This window comes from Pelodiscus sinensis, chromosome 6 (assembly GCF_049634645.1).
Source record: "Pelodiscus sinensis isolate JC-2024 chromosome 6, ASM4963464v1, whole genome shotgun sequence".
NCBI classification, from domain to species: Eukaryota; Metazoa; Chordata; order Testudines; family Trionychidae; genus Pelodiscus; species Pelodiscus sinensis.
In genome coordinates, this window is record NC_134716.1 from 32,925,688 (window position 1) to 32,949,474 (window position 23,787).

Below are 23,787 nucleotides of genomic sequence, written 5' to 3' on the forward strand. Positions count from 1 at the left end.
GCCCTGAGCCCCAGTCCTGCACCCTAAATCCCTATCTCCCTCCCAGACTCTATACTCCAAACCAAAGCCCCAGCCCTGATCCTGCTCCAGCCCCCCAACTCCCACCCAGATCCCCCACCGCCACCTTGTGCCTTGAGCCCATTTCTTCACTCCAAACCCCTTGGCCCCCACATAGAGCCCCTTCCAAAATGCCCTAGCCCCAACCAAAGCCCTCATCACCCCCCAACCCTGTGCCCCCTCCCACACTCTAAATCACTCGGCCCCATCTCTGCCAGAGATCTTCCATAGGCAGAAGGAATTTTGTCATGACACCAATGTGGAGGTGATGTGCAGTACATCTTTATACTGGTGCACATAACAAAATTCATTCTGCACATTGACATACAAAAATTATGGGGACCACTGCAGAGTACCTGGATGTTCATCTGCAATAGTGGATGTTTTCTTGGTCACCCAAACTGACTTTTCTGCAGGTAAACTCTGATTTAAAATCATAACAAGAAGATAATTTTTTTTATTCCTTTCTTTATTTGGACAATTTATATACATATGTACAAAAACACCTATGCCTACTTTTTTTTTTTTTACAAGTTCATGTGATTTACAAAACAGGACAGCAAAATAACTTATAAAGGATACGAATACTGTACAAAAATAAAACTGATTAAATTGTTGTAAAGGTTGGTATTTTACAGTGTACAGATCTTTAATCTGTAGTAAACCAGCATTTTGAAGAACACGCCCAGTCTGGTGTGTACTGAACGAAGTCCGTCTGCAAACTCAAAATAGAATGTAATGTGTTGTATACCTATACCTTTAAAGCCATGGCTTCTCTATGCAATAGTGAAGGGCTTTCTTAACTGAGGAGAGGAGCTGTCCTAACTTCAGCACTATTAAGTATTTCCCAAATAGTATGACAAGTACATATAGTATTAGAGAACCTGATTTTTCTTTCTCTTCCAACACCTGCAACAGTCTCTTACAGAAATTCAGTTTAAGATACATATGACTATCCTGCAATTTGTTTTGTATGTGAAATCCATTGTCTGTTTTCACTCAAAACAAACAAAAATATTTCTTCATGTATTTTTAGTGGTTAATGAACCATGTTAATCCCATCTGAACTGAGATACAGTATATATTAAAGCAAATTAGATGTTGCTTTCTTTTGGGGAATTTTTATAAACAGGGTCTTCTCACAAATATAGACATGAGTTTATACATTCCATTTTGTACCTGTGAGAGTACCTTACAATTTTTTTAGAATTTGAAAAGCAATTAACACTTGTTTAAATGTACATTCTGCCCCAAATGGTAAAGCTTCGTTGACTATAGCTTGACACCCATATCCATATTTAGGCTCTTGCTGGTAGCTAGTGGCCTGATTTTTGTTTTTTTAAGAGGTATTGCTCCCAACATAGTCAATATGAGGTAAGGACACTCAGCATCTCACATGATCAGTCCCTAATTTGCTAAGTACTGTACTTGTCCCACATAATGGCAACAGTACACATAGAACAACTGCTGGATTGTAGAACTGACTCTAAACTCTGTATTATATTTTTTGATAGAGAAGGGGAAGGTGAGTGTAAAAATATTACTTTGTGAGTTGCTGGGCTACCACATGGTCCTGACCCCAAGGCAGCAGTTACAGTACTGGTAAGCAGAATATGTTTTTTTACACTAGGTCAATAGAAATAGCCAGGCTACCTATTTTATTAGGAAGAACAAATGTCCCTACAACTTATTTTGGACACCAGAAATGTTTTTTTTAAATAACTGTTTCAAAAAGCTGAAACGGAGGTAGAAAGTGTGCTTGGTTTCCTGATGTCTTCATTGAAGAAAACTCCTCCCTTTTTATTCCACAGACTGCTCAATATCCCTAATGCCTTAAAAGCAGTTCTCTTTACATAGACTGAATTTCTAATGAACTACACAAGTGGAAATGCTATAGACAAACTGATCTCTAAAGCTGGAAGCCAGGTATAATTGTAGAAGAAAACATTCTACTTCTTAGTAGATTTTTGTTTCTTTCTAGGAAGCAAGCTTTTTCATCAGGTGAAACAAGAAGAAGAAAATTGTAGCTGCAAATGTACTAACAAGATTTTTTTATGTACAAAGTTTTACAAGAGGACCCAAATAACATCCCCAGCGCAACACCACTGACTTCATTGTGGTTAATTCAGAGATGAATTTGGCCCTAGATGCCTGTAATAGGGCTGCACCTCACCTTCCTTCTTTTGAAGGAGGGGTAAAACAAAAGACCAGGAGACTGTTTCTGGAAAGAAGTGTGTGTAAACATAATTCTCCACCATATAAGTGGATGAGGAGGAAAAATCCATAATAGTTTTTTAAAAGTTCATGCTTTTAACTTAAAGATGAAAACTCAGATAATATATTATCTTTAATTTTCCTTCAGTGATGTCTTAACTCCTCTTAAAGAGCAAATCATACCTTTTAAATAAATGTAATATTGCCATTATAATATGTTGTACATGATACACAAGTACTATACAAGGTACCTAGTGGTGAGGTTCATGCCATAAGGAATGTTATGACATGCCTTCTCTATTGTAGTTCTAATTATCTCATGATTTCCCCCTAAACTCTATATAACAGCTATGAAAAGATAAAGAAGCCTTAGCTGTTTCCATTACCATAGAATGCTCTTAAGGAAAGGTCTAGTCTCTCCATAGTGCGCACAACTCCCACTGGAATTTATAGGAGTTGGAAAGTGTATGAAGAGTATAAACCTTTAAGGCAAGTATAAGAATAGGAAAAAACTTTTAAAAAGCAGCAGTTTCTAAAGATGGTAGCTGTTGTTATGCATCCATTCAAATAAAACAACAGAACAAAGCACTGTTAGTGGCATTTATATAGTACAGTATATATTATCAAATGAAATTATAGGAACAATTCAGAGAAGTATATTTCTGTTTTCATACTCCTGCCACGTTATTTAGAATGACTTTTCTGGCAACTGAATAATAGAGCTAAAGGTGCGTGATGTCAGAAGTCGTCTTGAGTTTTGTTTTTTGCTTAAACTTTCAGCTTATTAGACACCGTTTTATTGGAAAAAAATCCAGACGTGTCGTTTATACAAAGAAATTAGACCCAGTTTTCTTTATAAATGTAACTTACTTTTGTGTATCAAACAGATAGATTAGTAACACATGTAATGCATTTCTTAACAGTCTTTAAATGATGGAGCATTCTGAGATAGAAGTGAACCCACTTCTAAAGTGTGTTCTATGGAGTTTTTACTTTAATTATTTAAGTGACTTGGAAAGTGGTTTTACTAAACAAATTTTAAATACAAGCAGCATTACATTGTTCAACAAAACATGTTTATGACACAGCAATCACAAAGACCTTGGAATCACTATTGTGGAGTCACAGGTCAGACCACCCAGTCAGACATATATACACCAGTGTTGATTCTTTAAGTTACAAAAGAAATTAATCATCTACTCTGATCCCCATCTCTGCCCCCCACCTCACTTAGCAGTCACTTGTTTAAGACTGTTGTTATCAGCACGGGGGACAAATTATTCTGAATTTCAGCTACATGTGCTTTAAAATGCAAGTAGGGAATATTAATTATACAGTGGCAGACTTCTTGTGCTGATCAGTTATGCCTTTACCAATGTCTTTTTTCCCCCAGTGTAGTCCATCATTCAAAATGAGGTGGAGTTGGACTTTTTTGTTCTCTTGATCATACTTGGATGAAACTCAGTGTGGCGACGGGCGTGCTTTGTCAGGTGATCACTCCTCATGAACCGCTTCTCACAGAGAGGGCATCTGAATTGCTTTTCACCAGTGTGGGTTCTGTAGTGTCGAGTCAGCTCATCTGAACGAGAGAACTTTTTAAGGCAATCGGGCCACGTGCATGGGAATGGTCGTTCACCTGTAGGAAGATGGTGGTAACAAAAATAGAAAGTTTAGAAGGAAAAAAAAACAGGAATCAAGATGACAGCAGAGTAAAACCAAGCAATACTCAGAGCTTACACATACATTGATAAGCTTACACACATGTTGCTTATGACAATTAAGGCTGCATTAGAAGATTCTCCACCAACTCTCACATAGAAAGCAGGGATACCACAGGCACTGACTTCATGAGTGCTCTGGAGCACCCATGGGAAAAAAATATTGGGTGCTTTGCACCCACCAGCAGTCCTGCCAGTCAGCTCCTCTCCCTTCCCCCCAGTGCCTCCTGGCAGCCAGTGATCAGTTGTTAAACAGCATGTAGGAGGTGCTGCAGGGAAGGGAGAGGAGCAGAGATTAAAGTAAGGGGGTGTGCCCTGGTGCACAGTTCTGAGAAGAACTGGCTGAGCTACAGCAAAAGCCAGCAGGGAATTATTTACAGAGCTGACAGGGACCTGGGCTGTGATAGGATAGTGCCTGTAAGAAATTTTAAGTTCCTTTCACCCCTGAGTGCTCAGAGAAATGGGCATCTACATGGTTTGTTAGTCTTTAAGGTGCTGCAAGACAATTCATTGTTTTTAAAGTTTTTTTCAGTTACAGACCAACTCGGCTACCCTTCTGAAACCTGTATGACAGTATGTTATTGACAGCACTGCAGGCAAAATGAAAGTGGCAAAAAATGCAGGATGCTTTTCCCTTTCCTTGGTATTTCCATGACTTTCATGTTGTCAGTTTGTGGGGAGTGTCCTAGAGCAACCTTATCTGTCACTAAATTAAGTTTTTGTGTGTTCATTTCCTAATGTTTTATACAGGGTTGAAGTACTTGAGTGAATTGGTCCCCAGGGGAAAGAAGCTAATGGCTGAAATATAACATCTGTATTTTTATGTCATGCTATAATTTACATATTGCAAGAATTCATTTTATAGTAAAGTATTAATGTGTGAGATATTGTCACTTTGTATGAATTAAATAAACCAGTTTTTTAAAAAGGAAAATCGGAAAGATAAACTGTTACGTGCAACCAGAATAGCCCCTCACACAGGTCAGCAGCAAACTTTGAACTCCCTTAACCCTCAAACCCAATCTCTACTACTAGAGCTATAGGAGTATTTGCTACCTCCAATCAGGTCAATCATAATTATGAGGGACTTATACATTCCCAAGGGGTTACTAAACTGTTTACCAGAGAACAGAATCATACAGGAGATCCTAGTGACTATCACTGGGTCTTGAAAGAGAGTTTAGAGTTAAAGACAGACTAACCAAAGCAACATCAATCTGAAAGGCTGTGTGGCTAAGAGATGCTAATTGGTCTGGTATTGTTAATCCTGTTGTCTACTTCTGATTGTGCCTGCAGTGACCTTGTACAATGTCTCTTTTAACATATTTTGTAAAATGACATGTTAATTCCTACTTGTCTTCTAGAATTGGGTTTCGTGGACTTGATGGATAATAAGGGTGGTGAGGTTCATGGGCATATAACTCTCACTCAGTAGAAATGAAATTTGAATTTCTGATGTCCAGCTTCCCTGAGGTTAGAGGAGTATTGGGTACAGATGTGTCTCATGTTCTCATTCTCTCTCACCTGCAAGTGAACATCCCTGCTCATTACAGCAAGGTCAGTGTAATGCATTTCTTTTCAGTTACAGGGAAAAGTTTAAAACTGATGTCAATTAAAGAACCTTATTAATACAGAATCGGTTACAGATGCATGAAGAGAAACATGTGATGCAAAGCACAGATCCCAGAGCAATTTTGTTGTCTTTCAAAAGATGTTGGAAAACAGGTGAGACAATCCAGTGTAAAAATACAGAAAAGGGGACAGTCTGAAGCTGACTAGTCTCTGTAACAATTTTAATTAAATTGCCATTAAAAAATATACAGTGTTAATCTTTTATAGTCTGTTTTGGGCCTTTGCCATTTTAATGGATTTATACAAAACAAAGGTTTTAAACTTACACTGAAAACTTGTGATTTGTTTTTAAACTATGAAGTCAAGACCAGCAACTCCATAATATTACCTTTTATACTCTGGCTTATCTAAAGCACTTTAAAACGATGCTAATACTTGAGATGAAATCCTGAAGTAGTCAATGAGTTTTGCCAATGACTTCAGTGGAGCCAGAATTTCACCTTAGATGCACAGTGACAATGTAAGCAAAATGCCAATTTGTTTCCATGAATAGGTCATCTACAGCGGTTTAGAAAAAAAATTAAGCATATGCTTAATTTTATTTACATAATGCTTAAGTGCTGTCCTGAACAGGGTTGCTTTTCTGAATCAGGGCCTAAAATCTGTTACTTCTTGTTGGTTTTCTAAATTGAGACAGAGAGTCCCGATTAGGCCACTAGTATTGTGGGATCTTTAATTTTCACCTTTTCACCTGCCATTGTGGTAACCCCCAGCGCATTAGTATGGGATACCTTGCTATAGACACTTAAACCTGTGATGATGAGTGCAACATAAAGAGCTACATAGAACAAAATGACTAGAATTTGGTTTGTGTGAGTTGTATCCAAAAACTTGGATTGGCTTTCTCTTTGCTTTCTGAAGCATGCCAACAAACACCCTCAAACATGCGATGGTTATTTTTTGAATACACAGACTCCTCTTATATTCCTGTTCACTAAATCAAATTATCTGGAGTTGTGAGAAAAGAAACTGAAGGGGCGCACACATCCCCGACACAGTTCCAAACAGAGAAAAACAAAACTGCTCAATCTCCTGGTTAGCTGCTTGAAATCAATTCAGTTCAACCACCTCGGTTGAAAATTTAACTTCCCTTTATCCTCAAGTCCATCAGTATGGACTGGTATGCTTCTGGGCGTGGGGAGAAAAATCCATTATCTTAACCCATAATGCATTACTGAATACTTTCAAAAACAAAGATGTCAAGAATGCAGTAACCATCAGAAGGGTCTTAGGCTCTCACAGGTTGCGTTCACAGATACCAAAATCTTAAAAATGAATCAGTGAAGATGGCACGAGTGGGAAGGAGTTAGAGCTAAAGCAATAACTAGAGGAAGAAGGAGAACTAGAAAAAGAAAGTATCACAAAGGCCCTAAGATGTCAAGGAGAGGATGACCAACAGCATAAAAAGCACCAAAGAATTTAGGGAGAATGATAATTGGAGTAAACTCTCTGAGGTTTGGCCAGAGAATGGTGGGTTTAGACAATAGTCTCTATGAAAACATCAGAGCTCAATATGCAGGCTCCAATCCATGGAGGCTAAGCACTGTAAACTGCCCTTCTGATTGGTTGGGCACACTTCTATCACATGCATTGTTGTCTGCAATACTGTCTGAGAGTCAGAGTGTAGGGAACAAACCAGGCCAAGCTATCATATAATTCTAGAAACTCTATACAAGCCAGAGAGTAGCTACTGAGGATGGTCCAAGCTGTATAATCATATAAACAGGAAGCTGCAGTGATGGACTCCTGAATGTACTCAGTGAGTTAGGTGCTCTTTCCTACCGATGCTTACAATCTATGATGCAGTTTTCAGCTCCCTGATGATGCTGATCACCTGTGCACATTGTGCTCTTGTCCAAAAGTGCGTGAGTTTCCACAGCAAATGGATATTAAGAGATTAGCAGGGGTACAACATTCCTAGTTCACATGAGTGGTGCTCCTCCTCCAAAGATAAGATGACCTTTGAATTAGCACTGTGTGTTGTTTCTGGTCTGAGAATAAGGCATCAGCCAGCCAGAGATGTAACAGGCTAGTTTTGTCAGACATGTCAGCTTGTCATCGAAGGAGCTAAGTGCGCTAGCACATATAGATGGAAGGCTGGGGTATAATTTAAGCTGTCACTAATAATGTGTAGGAATACAATTCTTCATGTCAACAGGCTGAATGTGACAACTGCTCTCCAGACCATGGAGCCCTATTCAGCTACACCAAACAGCAGTGCCAATGCAAATGAAGAAGGACCAAAGTTAAACTCCCAACAGCTTTCATGTCAAGGCAGCATGGGAAAAGATCTTCATTTTCAGGAGTCTCAAGCGAGGCTATTATGTTAGTTTGATAACTAGAGGGAATTTCAATATCCATCCTGGGACATAGATTAAGATGAATTGATTGGCAAGGCAATTGTTTAAATGGCAAATGATCGCCATTGGCTAAGTTTCATGAAGAATTCTTCACCGCCACTGGAATATATGGTCAAAATAGCAGCATGTACTTCTTGGCCTGTGTTTCAAGAAGGTCACATTGAACAAAAGTGGAGCCCACATGGACCCTCGTTTGGAAGGCCGTTGTGTAGATATGTGGGGTGACTGATTTTTCTCCCCAACTTGCAGAATGTAGCTTTGATTGTTGGTCATTTCTTTAATGAACTGCACTATCAGTCTACAAGGAATATTTTGCAACAGCTTGGCAATTAGCTTAATGTGCCACAGAGTTGTAGCCTGCTGTCAGATCCATATGGACTATGCCTACTCTTTTTCCTGACTCACATGCATTTTCTGTGTTTTAGAGTATCTGCTCTTGGGTTCATCCTGCCTCCACCCTGAATGTAAGGAAGCTGAGGACCAACTAACTTGCTACTTCACATCAGGATTAGTCTCTCCAACAGCTTGTAAATAACACAGAGCAGAGAAATTGATCAGGGTCTGTTAGTGGCTCCTCTGGCATGGGAACAGCTAGACTTTGCCCTGCACCTAAGTACAATGATTCAAAAATAAAAGTAGCCAATTTTTTAGAATTGGCTCAAAGTAAGAGAGAAGCTCGTGGATGTAATCTACACCAGGAGCCTTGTCAGGCTGCAGCCAATATATAGCCAGCTCGAGCTCTTGATTGGTAAAAGGAGCCATCAGGTCAGGTTCATGTCTACACTTAGAACCTTCCAACCACCATTTTAACTGCACAGTTGAAAGCTCTGGCAGTGCCACTGACCTATCTGGGATGGAGTTTGCTGTCACCAGTATTCTCTCTTGTCCAGGTGAGAATTTCTGCTCCGTCTCTAGCTAGTTTGCTAGACTTTGTGACTGGAATGCATGACTTTTAGTGAATGTGGTAAAAGCTAAGTCTAATGGATGCAAACACTCACTTAGATCAAGTATTATGAAGTTTAGTCTTCTAGCTAAGTGGCATGTCTTGGGAGCTGTCAGACATTTCTGCCCAGAATGAAAAGGATATACAAGAATGCTGTGTATGTTGTTAAACTAGGACTCTTAGGATGTGTCTAAACTACATGGCTCCGTCGATGGAGCCATGTAGATTAGGCGGATCAGCAGAGGGAAATGAAGCTGCAATTTAAATAATCGCCACTTCATTTACATTTAAATGGCTGCCACGCTGAGCCGACAAACAGCTGATTAGCTGTTTGTCAGCTCAGCGCGCTAGTCTGGATGCTCCCGTGCCGACCTGAAAGCCCTTTATCGACCTCCCCATTATGCCTCGTAGGATGAGGTTTACTGGGGAGGTCGATAAAGGGCTTTCATGTCGACAGGGGAGCGTCCACACTGACCCGATTTGCCGACAGACAGCTGATCGGCAGAGCGGGGCAGCCATTTAAATTTAAATGAAACCGCAATTATTTTAATCGCGGCTTTATTTCCCTTTGCCGAACAAACAAATCTACATGGCTCCGTCAACGGAGCCATGTAGTCTAGACGTACCCTTACATCTTACAGGAGTGGATCATGACTCTGAAACTATCTTGATTTAGAGTAAGTCCAGAGAAAGACTGGCCCTTGGTCAAAGACGAATGAAAGGAGTAGCAAAATAGCGAGTCACTCTAGAGCACCAGTAGAAACGGAGAGAAGCCATGTGTTTGAATAATTCTACCCCTTGGAGCTCTGAATATCGTTATCCAAGTTTCTCCGTTTCTAAGACCACCTTGTACATTCACACACACGTCATGATTGCATTTATACTACAGAATGGAGTTGTTGTGAGTTCACAGTGCAGAGCATTGGTGTTGTGTGTCCATGTTAGCCATCTTATTTTGGGTTAAGGTCTACCCCAGATGTATTCAGGGATGTCAGTTGTGCTGCCCATTGAGTGCCCCTCTCTCTCACTTTCTGTATCAGTGTCCTAAAGCACTGTCTTGCAGGATGTTTGGAAATGCATACTGGGACTCCAAGAGAATTGTGGGAAAAGAGGTCAAAATCCCATCAATTTTTGGAAAGCTCAGCAATAATCAGGACATAAACTTAAAATGGAAGTCAGGCTGAAATGTCAGAGCTCATTCTTTGCTCAACCAGAAAATTTTCTGCTGGAGCTCCTAAAATATAATTACTTGTGTTTGGTAGAAGAGGCCATATATGGTATCTCTGCATTACCCATGGATAATCAAAAGGCCCTAACCACCAGCCTATTTCTGCCCCTCGCCTCCCCCCACCCCCACACACCCAGGACAAACAATTTTAAAATGTCAGGTTCATTGTTAAGCAGAATGGGAACATTTTTGATGTCTTAAATGTTGTGGAACAGAAAATTCATTTCCATTCCTGTCTCATATAGATGTTAGCATAAGTTTTTAGTGCATGATACAGGAAAATATTTAAACTTTGGACTCTTGAGAGCAGATAGAGATAGGGGAAGAGACCATCTTCTTGTCCAGAGCTTGTGATTCTGTGAGCCTGTAAATCGACTGCTCCCCTTGGCCATGAAGCCCTACTCAGTGCTCAACGAGAAATAGTAATTAATTGACTGATTTGACAGAGGCAATGTGGTAGTGGAGTGTGCATTTAGAAAGCTTTAAACAAGGTAGAGATGTCTTCTAACGTGCACTGATAGTGCAAACGGCAACAGGAGGCATCATATCTGCCCACTGCATTCTGCACAAAATTTGTGAAAGCAACAGGGAAGTTTTAAGAGACTGTGGAATGAGATACTTGCAGCAATTCATGCACAGGCAGACGAGCACTGCCAGTGGAATCTGTAACACATGTTAATGCTGGCTATACCAGGAATGTGAACTAAATGAGTAAGATCTTGCCAGGGTAGTGTAAAGAGGAGGAGGTTGTGATAATGATCATTCTTCCTGTTTCAAGCCTAAAGTATTAGCATGTGCTGCCCTTAAATGTCTTTGTTTCCTTTGGTGGCAGTGGGTTTCATCTTGTGCGCATATTGGCTTGAGACTGGTAAAGAAGATTATGGCATAATGGAGTGGTGATGTAATAAGAGTAAATTAAAAGTATGTTTTCTGGATTCTTAACACTGAAATAAATTATGCACATTTACTTTATTTAAAACCAGAAACATTCAAGCTGGCTTCAATGAGTAACCAGAGAAAAACAAATCAAGCACACACAGATTTGGGTAATGGGGCTATAGGACCATAAAAGCATGTTCTGCATACTCCAGTGTTGTCCTGTTCACCACCAGTGTTCCATGAAATTACCGGAGAGGGAGCAGATAGGAAGGAGGCAGTCCAGTATGAGGTGCTGCAGTTCTGTATGATAGCATCATGCTGAGGTGACTGAACAAGGCAAATAGGTACAGGGTGATGGGAGAATGATGTCAGCTGCCTTTGCTTCTCCACATATTCTCTTTGAAGAAGTTTTCTGTGGACTTCTTGAGCGGCAGCTTCATTTTACTATCATGTCAGATATATTCCATAATTGATATTCTGTCCTCTAGCCTAAATTGGTCTTGTTTTTCAAAAAAGTGTTCAGTCCTTTGTGATCCCATTCTGTGATGTGCCAGCATTTCCACACGGGGCCTGGCTTCAGTCGGGCCATCTGAAATAAGAAATAAGTAGAATGTTAATGAGCTAATTCATGACATTCCAGGGTTGTCTATAGCAAGGAATATAATACAAGTAACAACTTCTGGTACCTTTCTCATGCCAATGCCTACTTACAGCAGGATGCTCTGCACTACTATTTAAGATAATCACATACACTAATATTTCTCCCCCCAGATTAAAACCAATTGTTAAGCAGGAGGAATGAAAACAATGTGTGCAGGGGTAGGGCTTGGTAGCTATAGTTCAATGGGACTAATAAAGGGTAGAAAGAACCTTTGTGCTGAGGATTCCAGAACAGGAAAGTTTAGTTTGAACAAATTATGGCAAAGTTGATAATCCTACAGTTGAGTTGTTCTACTGGCTAAATATATGTTCTGGGCCTGAAGAGTGTAGTTTAATTGCTCAGACTGAGCACTGATTTTTTTATAAAATACTTTCAGGGATTACTCTGCGTGGACTGGAGAAAATTATAGTGAAAATACATGGATTTCTCTTCTAGATTTCTGTCCTACCTTTTCGGCTGCCAGCAGTGAGGTTTAACAGAGTCATTATTCCACATCCTCACTGGCAGTTAGTATAGAGCAGCTTGTTATCACGTAATGCTGATGCCCGGGTCTCATACATTCAATAGAAAAGCAGAATGAAATATAATTGCAGTGTGATAAGAGCAGAAAGCTAAACAGATGCTTTTGTCTGTTACATGGGCTGAGACAATGTCATGTACGTGGTGGGATCATGCTGCTCATTATACAGTTTCTTGTAATGCTCTTCTGCTTTTACATTTAATACATTTCAGAGTTTGTTTGACTCTTGGAACAGGTTTTCCTTTCTTTACCTCCATTTTGTCTGGTCATGTGACATCTGAGCCAGATGACACTACATGCCTACCCTTACTTTGGCATGTGGCTGTGTAGACAAAAGCAGAGAATTATGGTGAGTTTGTTCATCTTGACAGAATCGAGAGAAGTTCAACCAGGAGGGGAGGGAATGTAAAGGAAGCAACCACTTAACTGTGGTGCCAGATCCAGGGAGAACGGAATCTTCTAGCATCATGTGAGATTATAACCACTCACTGTAAGAGTATGATGCTTGAAAGAACCCAAGAACATGTTCCCACAGTCCCCAAACATGCAAAACCAATACTGATTGCTATAAATAATAAAATCCAATGTACCTTGTGTGCTCCTTTGTCTCCTAAGTTCACCCCAAACTCTTTGGCTGCTGTAGCCAGATCTTGAGCTTCTCCAAAGCAGTCTTGGAATCCCGGTAAGGTCTCAGACATTTCGTGGTCCTGGCCCAAATCCCTTGTCATGGATTAGGCTATGATGAATATTTGTCCTTCCTCTTTTCCAGATCTCCCAGGTGCTAGGAGTCTCAGTGCCATCCAAAGTACCTCACACACTGTAGATTGATGAGTACCAAAAATACTTTCCAATTCACTAGGAAAAAAGGCAGGTTTTCCTCTGTAGCCCAGACTGGGTGCAGTTATCTGAGGCCTTTGTGCATTGCTCCTTTGGCCCTTTTACATTTGTCTTGATGTTGTTTCTCCCAAATGGGTGATTCTCTGCCACACATTCTATTTGTGTCATACAGTCATAATCCAAGGTTTTCCTAATTAGAGTACAAATGCAATTGAATCTCACAAGCACCTGGGTATCTGCTTCTGGCCAGCTGGCAGCATTCATACACAATAACTTTTTCTTTCTGAAATGTGTTTCAAGATTGGCTTGCTGAAACACAATAACTGCAAAGCTATGGGTGCTGGCAAAGAACAGCACACCATGAGATTACAGGTATGCAGTAGTAGGCAAGGTATATCTGGAGAACTTGATCCTGAATCAACAAAGCAGAAGAACTAGGTCAAACAGCGATCTTCTGTGGTGGCTAGTGCTCTGTGGGACAATGATGGAAGGGAAATTTGCACCATAGAGATTATTACACCAGCTTTTGATATCTGCACTGACACTGTATCAACGGACAATAGCTAGTTTTGCTTAGAGCAAGTACAATCCACAGTGTGGTATGTTCTTGTGCCCTTTAGAGAGCAATTTTGTGTGCGGATACGTGACAGGTGTGCTGAAGGTGTGCTGCTAATGGCAGTTCGTTTGCCAAATTGATTTAATATAGGGAAGAGCCAAAGCCACAACATACACATAATCACCAAACGTAATATCAATATGCTACATGATTCCTTCAGTACACCTCTGCACAAATTTACACCTGTTGTCTCTATATTCAGGAGTACAAAACATTGTTTTCATCATTGTCTATGAATTCCCTAGCTGATTATTTATTCATGCACGTGCGCTAGACTATTCAACAGGACAACCTGAGACTCTGTCCGTCTTAGGTTTTTATAGGGTGCAAGTCACTATAATTAGCATCAGCGCTCTAGCCATTAAAAAAGAGCCGGAATGCACCATTTTGCTGAATGGGTGCAACCACCAATAGTACAAGATGAAGAATGAAGGTAATAACCACTATTGTTAGTTTATTTTACAATTAGCAATAGTATTGGAACGCCATTTTGGTTCCCCCAAAAAAACTGCCAGCATGATATTTCAGAACATTCAGATACAAGAGTGTGACCTGGTATCTAAACACAGGGTTAAAACAAACATCAGATAATTTAAAATGAGCCCTATTCTTGCTATCCTAGGACTTGGCCATTTAAACTTAACTTGGTTTTTCCCCAACACTTTCTGCTTTTTCAGGTTTGGCAGCTCTATCAGTGAATGGGGAGGATGGTGCGATATTGCAGTTCACTGAACTAAAGGGGAATGTACTCCCCTCAGCAACCCCAATGGTTCTGCACAGGAACTGACAAAATCAGGTGAGAAAGAAATATACTAAGTGGTCTCCAATACCAAGGCACAACAGGGTGCAATAACTCCTTAGAATCAACACTTCCAATATGTCCTCTGCTGGCAACAGGAGTTACATTGTTGATGTGAAAGGAGAAAGTAAAGCAGTTGAAGTCCAGCCACTTTGTTGTTCTCCGCTCCCCTTCCACATGTGCTTTTCCTTGCTGTGATGGGTAGTGTGACCACTAACACTGGTTAATAATTTTCCCAATGAGAAATTTAATTAAATACTTAATTATTGGGTTTTTAAAAATTGAAATACAAAAAAGCATCAAAAATCTACTAGCCTTTCAAGCAATGTAATCAAATATTATCAAATATGACAATTTTCTCTTAGATAGAAAACCTGTCCATTTGTTCTGATAACAATACAAACTTTCACATTTGTATAAATCCCTGAGAATAATGGTTTCACACATTTTTATCAAGATGCCCTGTGACCACTGTTATCTTCAGCCATATTATAAAGGTGCTACCTGTGTAACGTGTCTCGACTAAGAAACTTAAACTGTTAGATTTCAGATTGTTTCCATTTTAAACTCAAAAGACAATGAATGCTCCAAACTGCCCATTAAAATACGCATTTGTATTGTCTCTGACAAACTTGGGATACTTCAGAAAATAAATGGGAAAGTAACGAAGTCAGGAGCAGCCTAAAGAGGTAAGGGGCCTGGTTATCTGGTGCAGTGTTTGTGTTGTGGCATCAATCAGTTGCCTTTCTCTTGTGACAGAAATGCTGCTGTAAGCTTTCCCTCCGGACAGCAGAATACAGATCTGTGGTTCCATGTCTCTGCCCTTAACCTGCCACTGAATATCATTAAGGGCAAAATGTCAAAGGAAGCATTTAAGGGCATAACTGCTGTTGTATTACAAATCTCTTGCACTGGTTCTGACTCTCCTGTTGACATGGGTTGTTCTAAGGCCCTATTGAGGAGGCAGAGAATGTGTATGCCTCATCATGCACTTTATAGCACTCTCTAGGAAATCTTATCTTCCAAGCACTTATAATACAGGGAAATCCTTGTTCATTATGAATATTTGATACAAAGATCATCAGCCAAACCTTAGGAGCAAGTGCACCTTGCTACATGGAGCACTCAGGACCTTTAGTCTCTCTGGCTTCTAGAGATATAAAAGAGTAGTTGAATAGTTGACTACCCGATAAATGTAGGCTTATTGGGTAGTTGAGTTGACTATTCACATTCTCCCCCCCTGCTGCCTCTATATCAGAGGCAGGAAACAGAGGGGGAGCAGGAGCCAGTGCTGGGGGAGCCAGCTTAAAAGCCAGTTCCCCCAGCAGTGTCTCTGCAGTGCGAGGGGGAGGAGCAGAGATGCAGCACGGGACCCAGTGCAAGCCAGGACTGAAGCAGTCCTGGCTCGTGCTGGGTCCTAGACCTATTCCCGCTGCAGCTCTGCAGTTTAAATGTAGTAGGAGCTGGACTGCCTGCACGCCTGGCCCCTACTACATTTAAATTGCAGAGCTGCAGCGGCCCCTTATCAACTAATCGTGTACTCGATACACAATTAGTCATTTACTCAATACTTAACATCCTTACAGGGTTCCTAACTGAGGCTTCTTCTAACCCTATAACAGACAGCCCACATAATTAGCCTCTTGCTACCTATACTGCTTCTCATTTCCTCTCTTGGCAATTAGTGGTGATGGTCTCTCCCATGTGGCATGTGTCCATTTACTGGCTGTCCTTGTTCACACCCTCCTTCTTTCACCTTTCAGATATATATTTTAATTAAAACTTTCTAAAAAGACTGTTCAGCCCCAGCTCTACCCTCATTAACAATATAAATTGACAACAAAGACTCTGTATTGCCAAACGAATGCCCCGTGCTACTCTAAATCAACCATCCACCCACTTCCACCTGGACTCTCCTCTGCACCGGAGACTTCAGCCCTGACTGCCCATCTGTCTGCAACTGCATCTCCTATGTGGTTCTATGCTTTCTATGCTACTCTCTGTGCATGGTATGGCCTTATGGCATTTATCTGGAAGAACTGTACCCTTGTCATATTCAAGTCTCTCCTGAAGCCTGACCTCTGTCATGATGGTTTTGGGAAAGCTACCACTGATATCAAGTCTGAAAAGTAGTTTGGGTATAATTTTGCATATCCTATTTTCATTATATGTATATATGCACATTCTAAAGATTAATTGTATGTGTACTGCATCCTTCCTGTAGCCTCAAGGCAGAGAGAAAGTCTTTAGATTGTGGTATCCTTGAAGAATATGGTCAGGCTCTCTCTTCCATCAGAAAAGTCCCAACCACTTCATAGGTGCTACAAGAAATAATTCATAATACTAATTTTAGTGATGTCTTGGGTTTCAGTCCAAAATCCAAGACATCACCAAAATTAAATATTAATTGTCAAGCTAATTTTGAGCAGGAGTCATGAAACAGGCCATAAGCATCCAGTCCTCAGATGGCTCCTTTTGGAGTCTGCAAGAGGGGCTGGTTTGAACTAGCAGTTAAGGGGATAAAAGAGTCTGCATGTTACTAATAATTATCTGATCTGTAGTTCCCTCTTCTTGTAACTTAGTCTGGTATTTCATCCCTCATTTTCTATCAGCTTGTACAACATGTGCCAGTGTGGTTTTAATTTCACACCAATACAACATGCACATAAGTAGTCACTAAACTTTTTTAACTTACTTAGTGAGTATACATGAGTGAAAGGGGATATTTATATTAGTAAGACACAGACCATGGGTACAATGAGTAGACATTCAGAAACCGTTTTTCAAGACAGAATAAGATAAACATTCAATATTTACAATGGCAGCCAGTAACTATTGATGAGGATCTATTTTAACTAAGAGTGCTAACGACTGCAAAGGCAGTGAGAAATCAAATCTTTGCCTAGGAAAGCAAGTTCACATTAGAAATGCCAGGCTGATTTTAAGGGTTCATGAAATGATGGACAGCAACTTTTTTGAATGAATGAATCACTGAAGATGGATAGTTAACTTTATAATGTGTAGTCATGTCTATTCCTGGTCAATCCAATCCAGAAATACATAGCTGTGGCTACGGAATGTATCACTCTTGGAATGACTTCAAATCTGCTACATGCATTTTATAATTGTTTGCAGAGTTCAAGAATCCTATTTGCCTAGGGGGTATTGTCTTGATTTCCTTTAGTGACTTATCTGTTTTGCTCCCTTTCCAAAGATAGGACTGGAGTAATCCTTGATTTATAAGTACAGATTTTAGGTGAACTTAGAGGCTACACACGGCTTTTTCAGTTCTCCCATTCATGAAGTAATTCTTTTGATGAGTATCATTTACTATTCTATCAGCTAAAGGTAACTCTGCTTACACTGGAAAGAGCTGAGAGCTTATTACCCTACACCACAAATATTCAGCTATATTCATATTTAATGACCGAAAACGATACTGTTATTAGCATTAACCTTTATTAGATTTCCATGGGTATCCACTTCATATCTGGCCTAGGTAAATCCTATTCCACTTAAAAACCGACTTGTTATAACAAAACTAATGATAGGAATTTTGAAGCAATGTAGTATGTTAATTTACATGTCAGCATGCAGAATGCAATATGCCAGCTGATATGTACATCAGAACAAGATGGATTTCTGGGAACAAATTGGAAAGATGCTGTCATTTCCTTTGTCTATTGCAAGCCACAAATTTGCAAGTCTTCACCTACATTTAGCTACCATATTTCTGATTATGTATTAGACATGAAATAACGGGTCAGACACCACACAGGCCCTAGGGTAGGTTAAAGGACTGAGAATGGTGGGCCTTTTTTTTTAAATCTAGTTTTTTGATAAATGGCTTTCCCTTCCTAGGCCTTTCTCAAGTTTCTATCTGTATCTGTGAGCTGGAAATGGGCAAATGGAGTATTTTTTCTTCACACAGTTCACCTCTGAAGCTTAGAAATCCACAAAGTTCACTACCAGGAAGATAACTAGGAGTTCAGGTGAACTTTCCTTCTCCATAAGGTTCTATGGCATTATTACCAGCCCAACAAGTTAGAGCACGACTGCACTCCTTTCCTTGGTCCTATAGGCAATCAGTGAGGTTCCTTAATTAACCTGCTGTTGAATGACATGCCAACATTCTCCTTGTCCACCTGTCCTCCCTGAGCTGAGTAGCCCTATAGCATGGAGAGCACAAGACAGGTAATCAAACTCAGGTCTACCTTATTGTAATGTACAGTAGTATTGCTAGGCTAAAGGGAAATCTTGTTCAACAGGAGTTTAACTGTAATTCTGAATTAGCCATTTTCTTTCATAAAACTGCTCTTCATGCATAACTATTACCGCAGTGCCCTGTGGTAGATCTTCTGTGATTAAAAATCTCTTCTCTTCCTACTGCCACCATTTTATAGAAAGCTCAGAAAAGAACCAAGTAATCTACAAAAGAGATACTATATGATTGGAAGGTATACTTCCAACTTCTGGTGATGTTGGTGTCCTCTGACTTTAGTCTTGCACTTATGCACAACTCTTATTTACAGCAACTTTTAATCAGTCCTGTGCACCAGCTTTGTCTACTATTGCAATGTACATGTGTTGCAATGGTTTCATCCAGACATGAATTAAAAGGACTTATGACGGTTTTTTTAAAAAGCTGACAATGACTATCTTTATAATTTTTGAGGAGTGTGTAGGGACAGCTGAATTACTATAGCAGATCTTTTTTAAACATTTATTTATTTATTTATTTTACTGTCAGGTTAATGTTTTGCCATACTATCTCACCCACTTGAGGTAGCATATACAGTCTTATTAACTTAGTCTTGGTGAAAAACACCATTGTGACACTACTGAAGACCGATGTCCTCTATGGAACTAATGCAGTAGTCCCCTTGTTGCCCTGTCAATTTGACCCAACTGTGTCCTGTCCCCCCGACCCCACCTAAATAGGCCACCTGTAGAGTGTGGTTAAAAATTAGGTTAAGGGTAACATTTTTTAAATTGCCAAGTGATATGATAGGGAGCATATTTTCCCTGGGAAGTCATGGGACTAAGGCCCATATCCTTAAAGGTATTTAGGTATTGCTCCACTCAGTGTCTGACAGCGAAAACCCCAAGCAGACAGCCAGAAATGCTCTGTACAATGCAGGGGGAGAATTAGGCACCTAATGAAGGGATTTTCAGAAGCCAGTCGGCAGAACTGAGAGTTGTCTAAGCTAGCCAGGAATGAAATGCTAAGGAGAGGTGTGGCCCTTAGGCACTAGTTGATGACTGGTGCATCTGGCTTAGAGATTGGGTTCTGCCAATCAGGACCCTCAGTCAGAGTCAACAGCTCCTAGAGTTAGGCACCTAAGCCAGATCAGCCACTTAGCCAGTGTCCTACCAACCAAAACACTCTCACTTCCTCCCCTGTTCATGCTTGATACCTTTCTCCCACTCATTCTACATTCTCTGTACCCCCATGTGTCTTTTGTATGGCACTATGCTGCTCTTCCACCTACTGATGACCTGTTTCAGCTGTTGATTCTAACAGGTATCAGGTCTCCAGACATGTTCAGAGCATGCCTATCAGTCCAGGCCCCATTGGCAAGACAAGCCTCCCCCCTCTAATCTCATTTGGGGGCTTTGTCTTGGGCTGGAGCTCTGAGCAGCTCTTTAACTGTGGGGGGTAGCTTTGCAAATGCTGGTCAGTGGCAAGGCAGTTAGGAGATTTAGACATCTATGGAATGAGGTGGCAGCTCAGGGGCAACTTTGAAAATGCTACTGGCACCTAAATAGTGAAAATCACAGATCTGGGTCCTAAGTCATCTACATGTTTTTGAAAATCTTCCCCTCACTCCATGTCCATGGAGTCCTTGGTCTCTGCTGAGTTTGCCAATAAAGGTGTCAGTTTGTCATGATGGAGTTTGTCTTCTGTGTGAGAGAGAAAGGGAACACAGTTTGGCAACTCATCCACTATAAACTAGACTGAGACAACCAGTTAATTCCATATAGGCCCAACCAGCCATAATGTGATAATTTACCTTCACCAGGACCAACCTATTCTGCACTCAGAACACTGTTGTAAAAAATGAATAGCTCTGTAACTCTGTATTACCAGTATTTTGAGCCATCCATTCCCCTCATGGGAACAGACTAAAATAATGATGGTGAACAGGTGCCATCAAAACACAAATTGTAAAGCTGATGGAATGCACATAGCTTTGAAAGTTAACAGAGGTTGAGATTTACCTTACATCTGATCTTTAATAACAGCTGTCCTCCTTGTTAAGTATGTATCAGACTCATGTGCTTGTATTTTTTAAAAATAAGCCAATTTCTCTCCTAATATAAATGGGCAAGATTTCATTGAAGTCAATGGAAGTGTGCCCATTTACATCAGCAGAGAATTTGCCCCTCTATTCTTGCTGTGCTTATTGGAGAAAAAAAGCATTTATTTAAAAGCATTTGTTCATTAAAAATATGCTCAATACCTTTACAAAAATAGTCTGCTGTAAAAGCAGTGTTGTAAAAGAAATGGCTATAGTGATGGTGGCTGTCATAATTTACGACCCAGTGTGCTGTAGCCTTATGCCAGCAGGTCTGATTTAAGAGGCTTACATAGAAGATGGACTGGTATATTAGAATTATAACCACCTAACAACTTTCCTTCAGTATATCTGATTAATCAAAGTGTATTTGTCTTGTCAAGGATGGTTACAATTCTAAAGCTGGAGTTTTCCCTGCCTTTGGCCTCATCCATTTTTCATATTTTAGCTCATTCATTACTAGATCTTTCACATTCTGATTCATGTAGGTGTTATAGTTTACATGTTTCCTTATGAGAATTCATAAAATTCGTCATCAATCCACAACCTCAAACTGACCACGCCCTTAATATTATAGCGGAGCTCAGGGGGACAGGTCCTAACACACAGGATGAATAAAATGAAGCTCTGAAATCTGACTTGGTAAGTAGCTAGTCAGAAGCTATCCCCTATCTTGTCAAAAATTCTATGTTGTACTAAGCAATGTTATTTTAAAACTCTCTGAAGGCTCCTGCCCAAATGTAAATGCAGTTTGGCAAGCACAAAAACAAGCATAAGGCTGGACGAACACAGAGAATTCCCTAAAAGGCTTTACTGCCTATGGGTGTGCAGCTTCCTTGCAATTTTTGGTTAATTCTTGCTACTCTCATGGAAGCAGATTATACCATTTGAGTCTAAACAGCTCCTCTACTGGTCTGATCCTCTCAGTGTCACAGATACAGGGAAGAGGGGGGAAAAAAACATCTTAATAACATGACAAATCACAAGAACACCCTTTCCTTTCTGCCCTATATGGTCCATGCAATTTCTGTAACACACTGTGCTTTCATAGACTGAATGTAGCCAGAAAGCCATTGCATTCACAGCTAATAACAAGGATGAGAGACAAAAATGGAGGATGGGAGAAAACACGTTAAATAGTAAAATAATCTCTAAGGAGTTCAAATCAGGACAATCAATTTTTAACATAAATATGTGTCTATATTTTCAGCATTTAAGAACAGAGGTTAATGTTCATGACTTAAAAGCATGACTTAAATAGCCAATGCTGCCCTGGTCACCCACTGGGTTAACCCCAACATCCCCCCTCTGTAATTGAGAGACCACAGCTAACCTGTATGCACTCTGTAATGGGCTTTAAGATGGGAGGATTTTCCATAGACTTTGCCACATCCACTGTATGGACACTTGTGTCTCTTTTCAGTGGATAGTTTCCCCTTTGCAGGCACTCCACTGTGGAGAAGAGAGAGAGAGCTGGGCACACTGCCAGAATCTTGTCTTTCCACTGGGCTGTGGGAAGGGCTCGACCCAGATTCAGTAGTCACGTCGCTGTCTGATCCTACATCCTCATCTGGACTTTCTACACTGTCACTGCAGATGGAAGGGGTTGGGAGGGGTCTGTACTTGTTCAGGTCCAACAAGCTTTTAGCAATTGTGACCAATGTGCAATAATCCTTCCAGGCATCCCTGGGGTCATTTAGGTCCTTGGTCACTTCTTCATCAGGCATTTTCAGTAGCTCTGCATCCTGAGCCCCCTGTTCCTGTATCACAGAGCGATTGGAAATGGAAACCAGACACTGAGCAGCAACAAAATCCATGTAGGCAACTGCTGACATTCTGCAGACGAGTAACCACCAGAGAACCAAAATCCAGGCACCGAAACTTCTCTGTCGTACCCCCCGGGTTTTTTTATTCAGCACACTGGGTGCCTTCAGCCTCTCAGATCAGTAGAGGGGGGTGGGGCGCTGTGCGTTGGTATCCAAGCAAGGAGTCGAATTCAGCCACTGGTTTTTATATAACAATCCATGACTCCAAAAGCAGCATCCACAATCTGGTGCTACACTGGGGCTTCTCGCACTCCTAGCCCCCTTATCCGTGATCACCAGAAACTCCAGATTTCAATTCAATCCCAATGACGAGCACTTTGACGGGCTACAAGAAGGCTCTCTTGGAAATACTGTCACTAGTGGTGATTTCAAGTAATTCAGCGTTTTAAACGGACTCAAGGTGTGTCCCCCCCCCTCCCGCCCCAACAAAATCGCAGGAGTTGCTCAGGAGATGCACCCAGCCGCTTTCCCTTCGTTAGAATTCCCTGCACATTCACCCACTCATCAAGACGCTCTGTTGAAATAGCAGACAAAGCTCCAGGTCTACAAGACACTCGCCCCCCCTCTGCCCACTGCCTGCTCCACTCCCCCCTCGCCTGCAGCTCCTCACTGTTCCGGCATGCTCTTGCTCAGTAACAATTTCGCAGAATCCCATCACGTAAGGTTCCAAGCCCCCCACCAATTGGTCAGCGGGGAGGGTGATTCAACTCTGTTTACCTTCTCCCCCTTCCAGTCAGAAGAGCCTTTTTGCATGAGAGGTGTGTCTATAAACGAGGAGCCCGGCCAATCCTAATGTTCCCTCCCAATGCCTCGTGCTACTCCGGGAGTCTTAATGCTGCGATTTAAAAGGGCGATGAAGGAAGAGCCCTGAAAAACAGATCAGCATCATAACTTAGTCTGCAGCGCCAGCCTGAATGAAACTCTCTAGCGAGCTTCTTCTGACTGCACCTTCATGATCCTTCCAGCTGGGCTAAATCCCTTCCCTTTGGGTTAAGCGCTCAGCCCTCCCTGCCTACCAGGTTTGCAAGTTTGTCTTTGCAGCACTTATCGGGTTAACTGCCTAGCTGAAAGTCCTACAGTCCCAGCAACCAGTTGGCCAATCGAAAGTAAGTTGACTGATGTCACTAACATTGGTTTAGCCAATCAGAAAGAAATTCCAAAGAGGGCTCAATACTTGTAAACCTAGAGAGCAGGAGTG

General features: G+C 40.9%; 1 protein-coding gene across 7 annotated transcripts; it reads right to left on the minus strand.

Moving 5' to 3' along the window:
* Positions 1-496: 496 nt before the first annotated feature.
* Positions 497-23,328, minus strand: KLF9 (KLF transcription factor 9). Of its 7 annotated transcripts, none has more exons than XR_012904668.1 (3): positions 22,097-22,237; positions 12,803-13,520; positions 11,103-11,620 (listed from the first exon to the last, which is right to left on the minus strand). XR_012904668.1 is itself a non-coding variant. In XM_006137837.4 (2 exons), the coding sequence occupies exons 1-2, from the start codon at positions 22,596-22,598 to the stop codon at positions 3,678-3,680; spliced, it is 732 nt and encodes a 243-aa protein (XP_006137899.1). In that variant the 5' UTR covers positions 22,599-23,328; the 3' UTR covers positions 497-3,677. The 7 variants fall into 7 exon arrangements, 1 of the variants encoding a protein (XP_006137899.1); XR_333023.4 differs by having other exon boundaries at positions 12,803-20,368; positions 22,097-22,236; XR_003087072.2 differs by having other exon boundaries at positions 12,803-13,461; positions 22,097-22,235.
* Between the last annotated feature and the right edge of the window lie 459 nt (positions 23,329-23,787).

Coding starts and splice junctions, on each gene's coding strand:
- KLF9 (XM_006137837.4), bottom strand. CDS start 22,598: ATGTCAGCAGTTGCCTACATGGATTTTGTTGCTGCTCAGTGTCTGGTT. Junction 3,908..22,096: donor CCATTACAGAGTGCATACAG/GTTAGCTGTGGT, acceptor ATCTTCCTACAG/GTGAACGACCATTCCCATGC.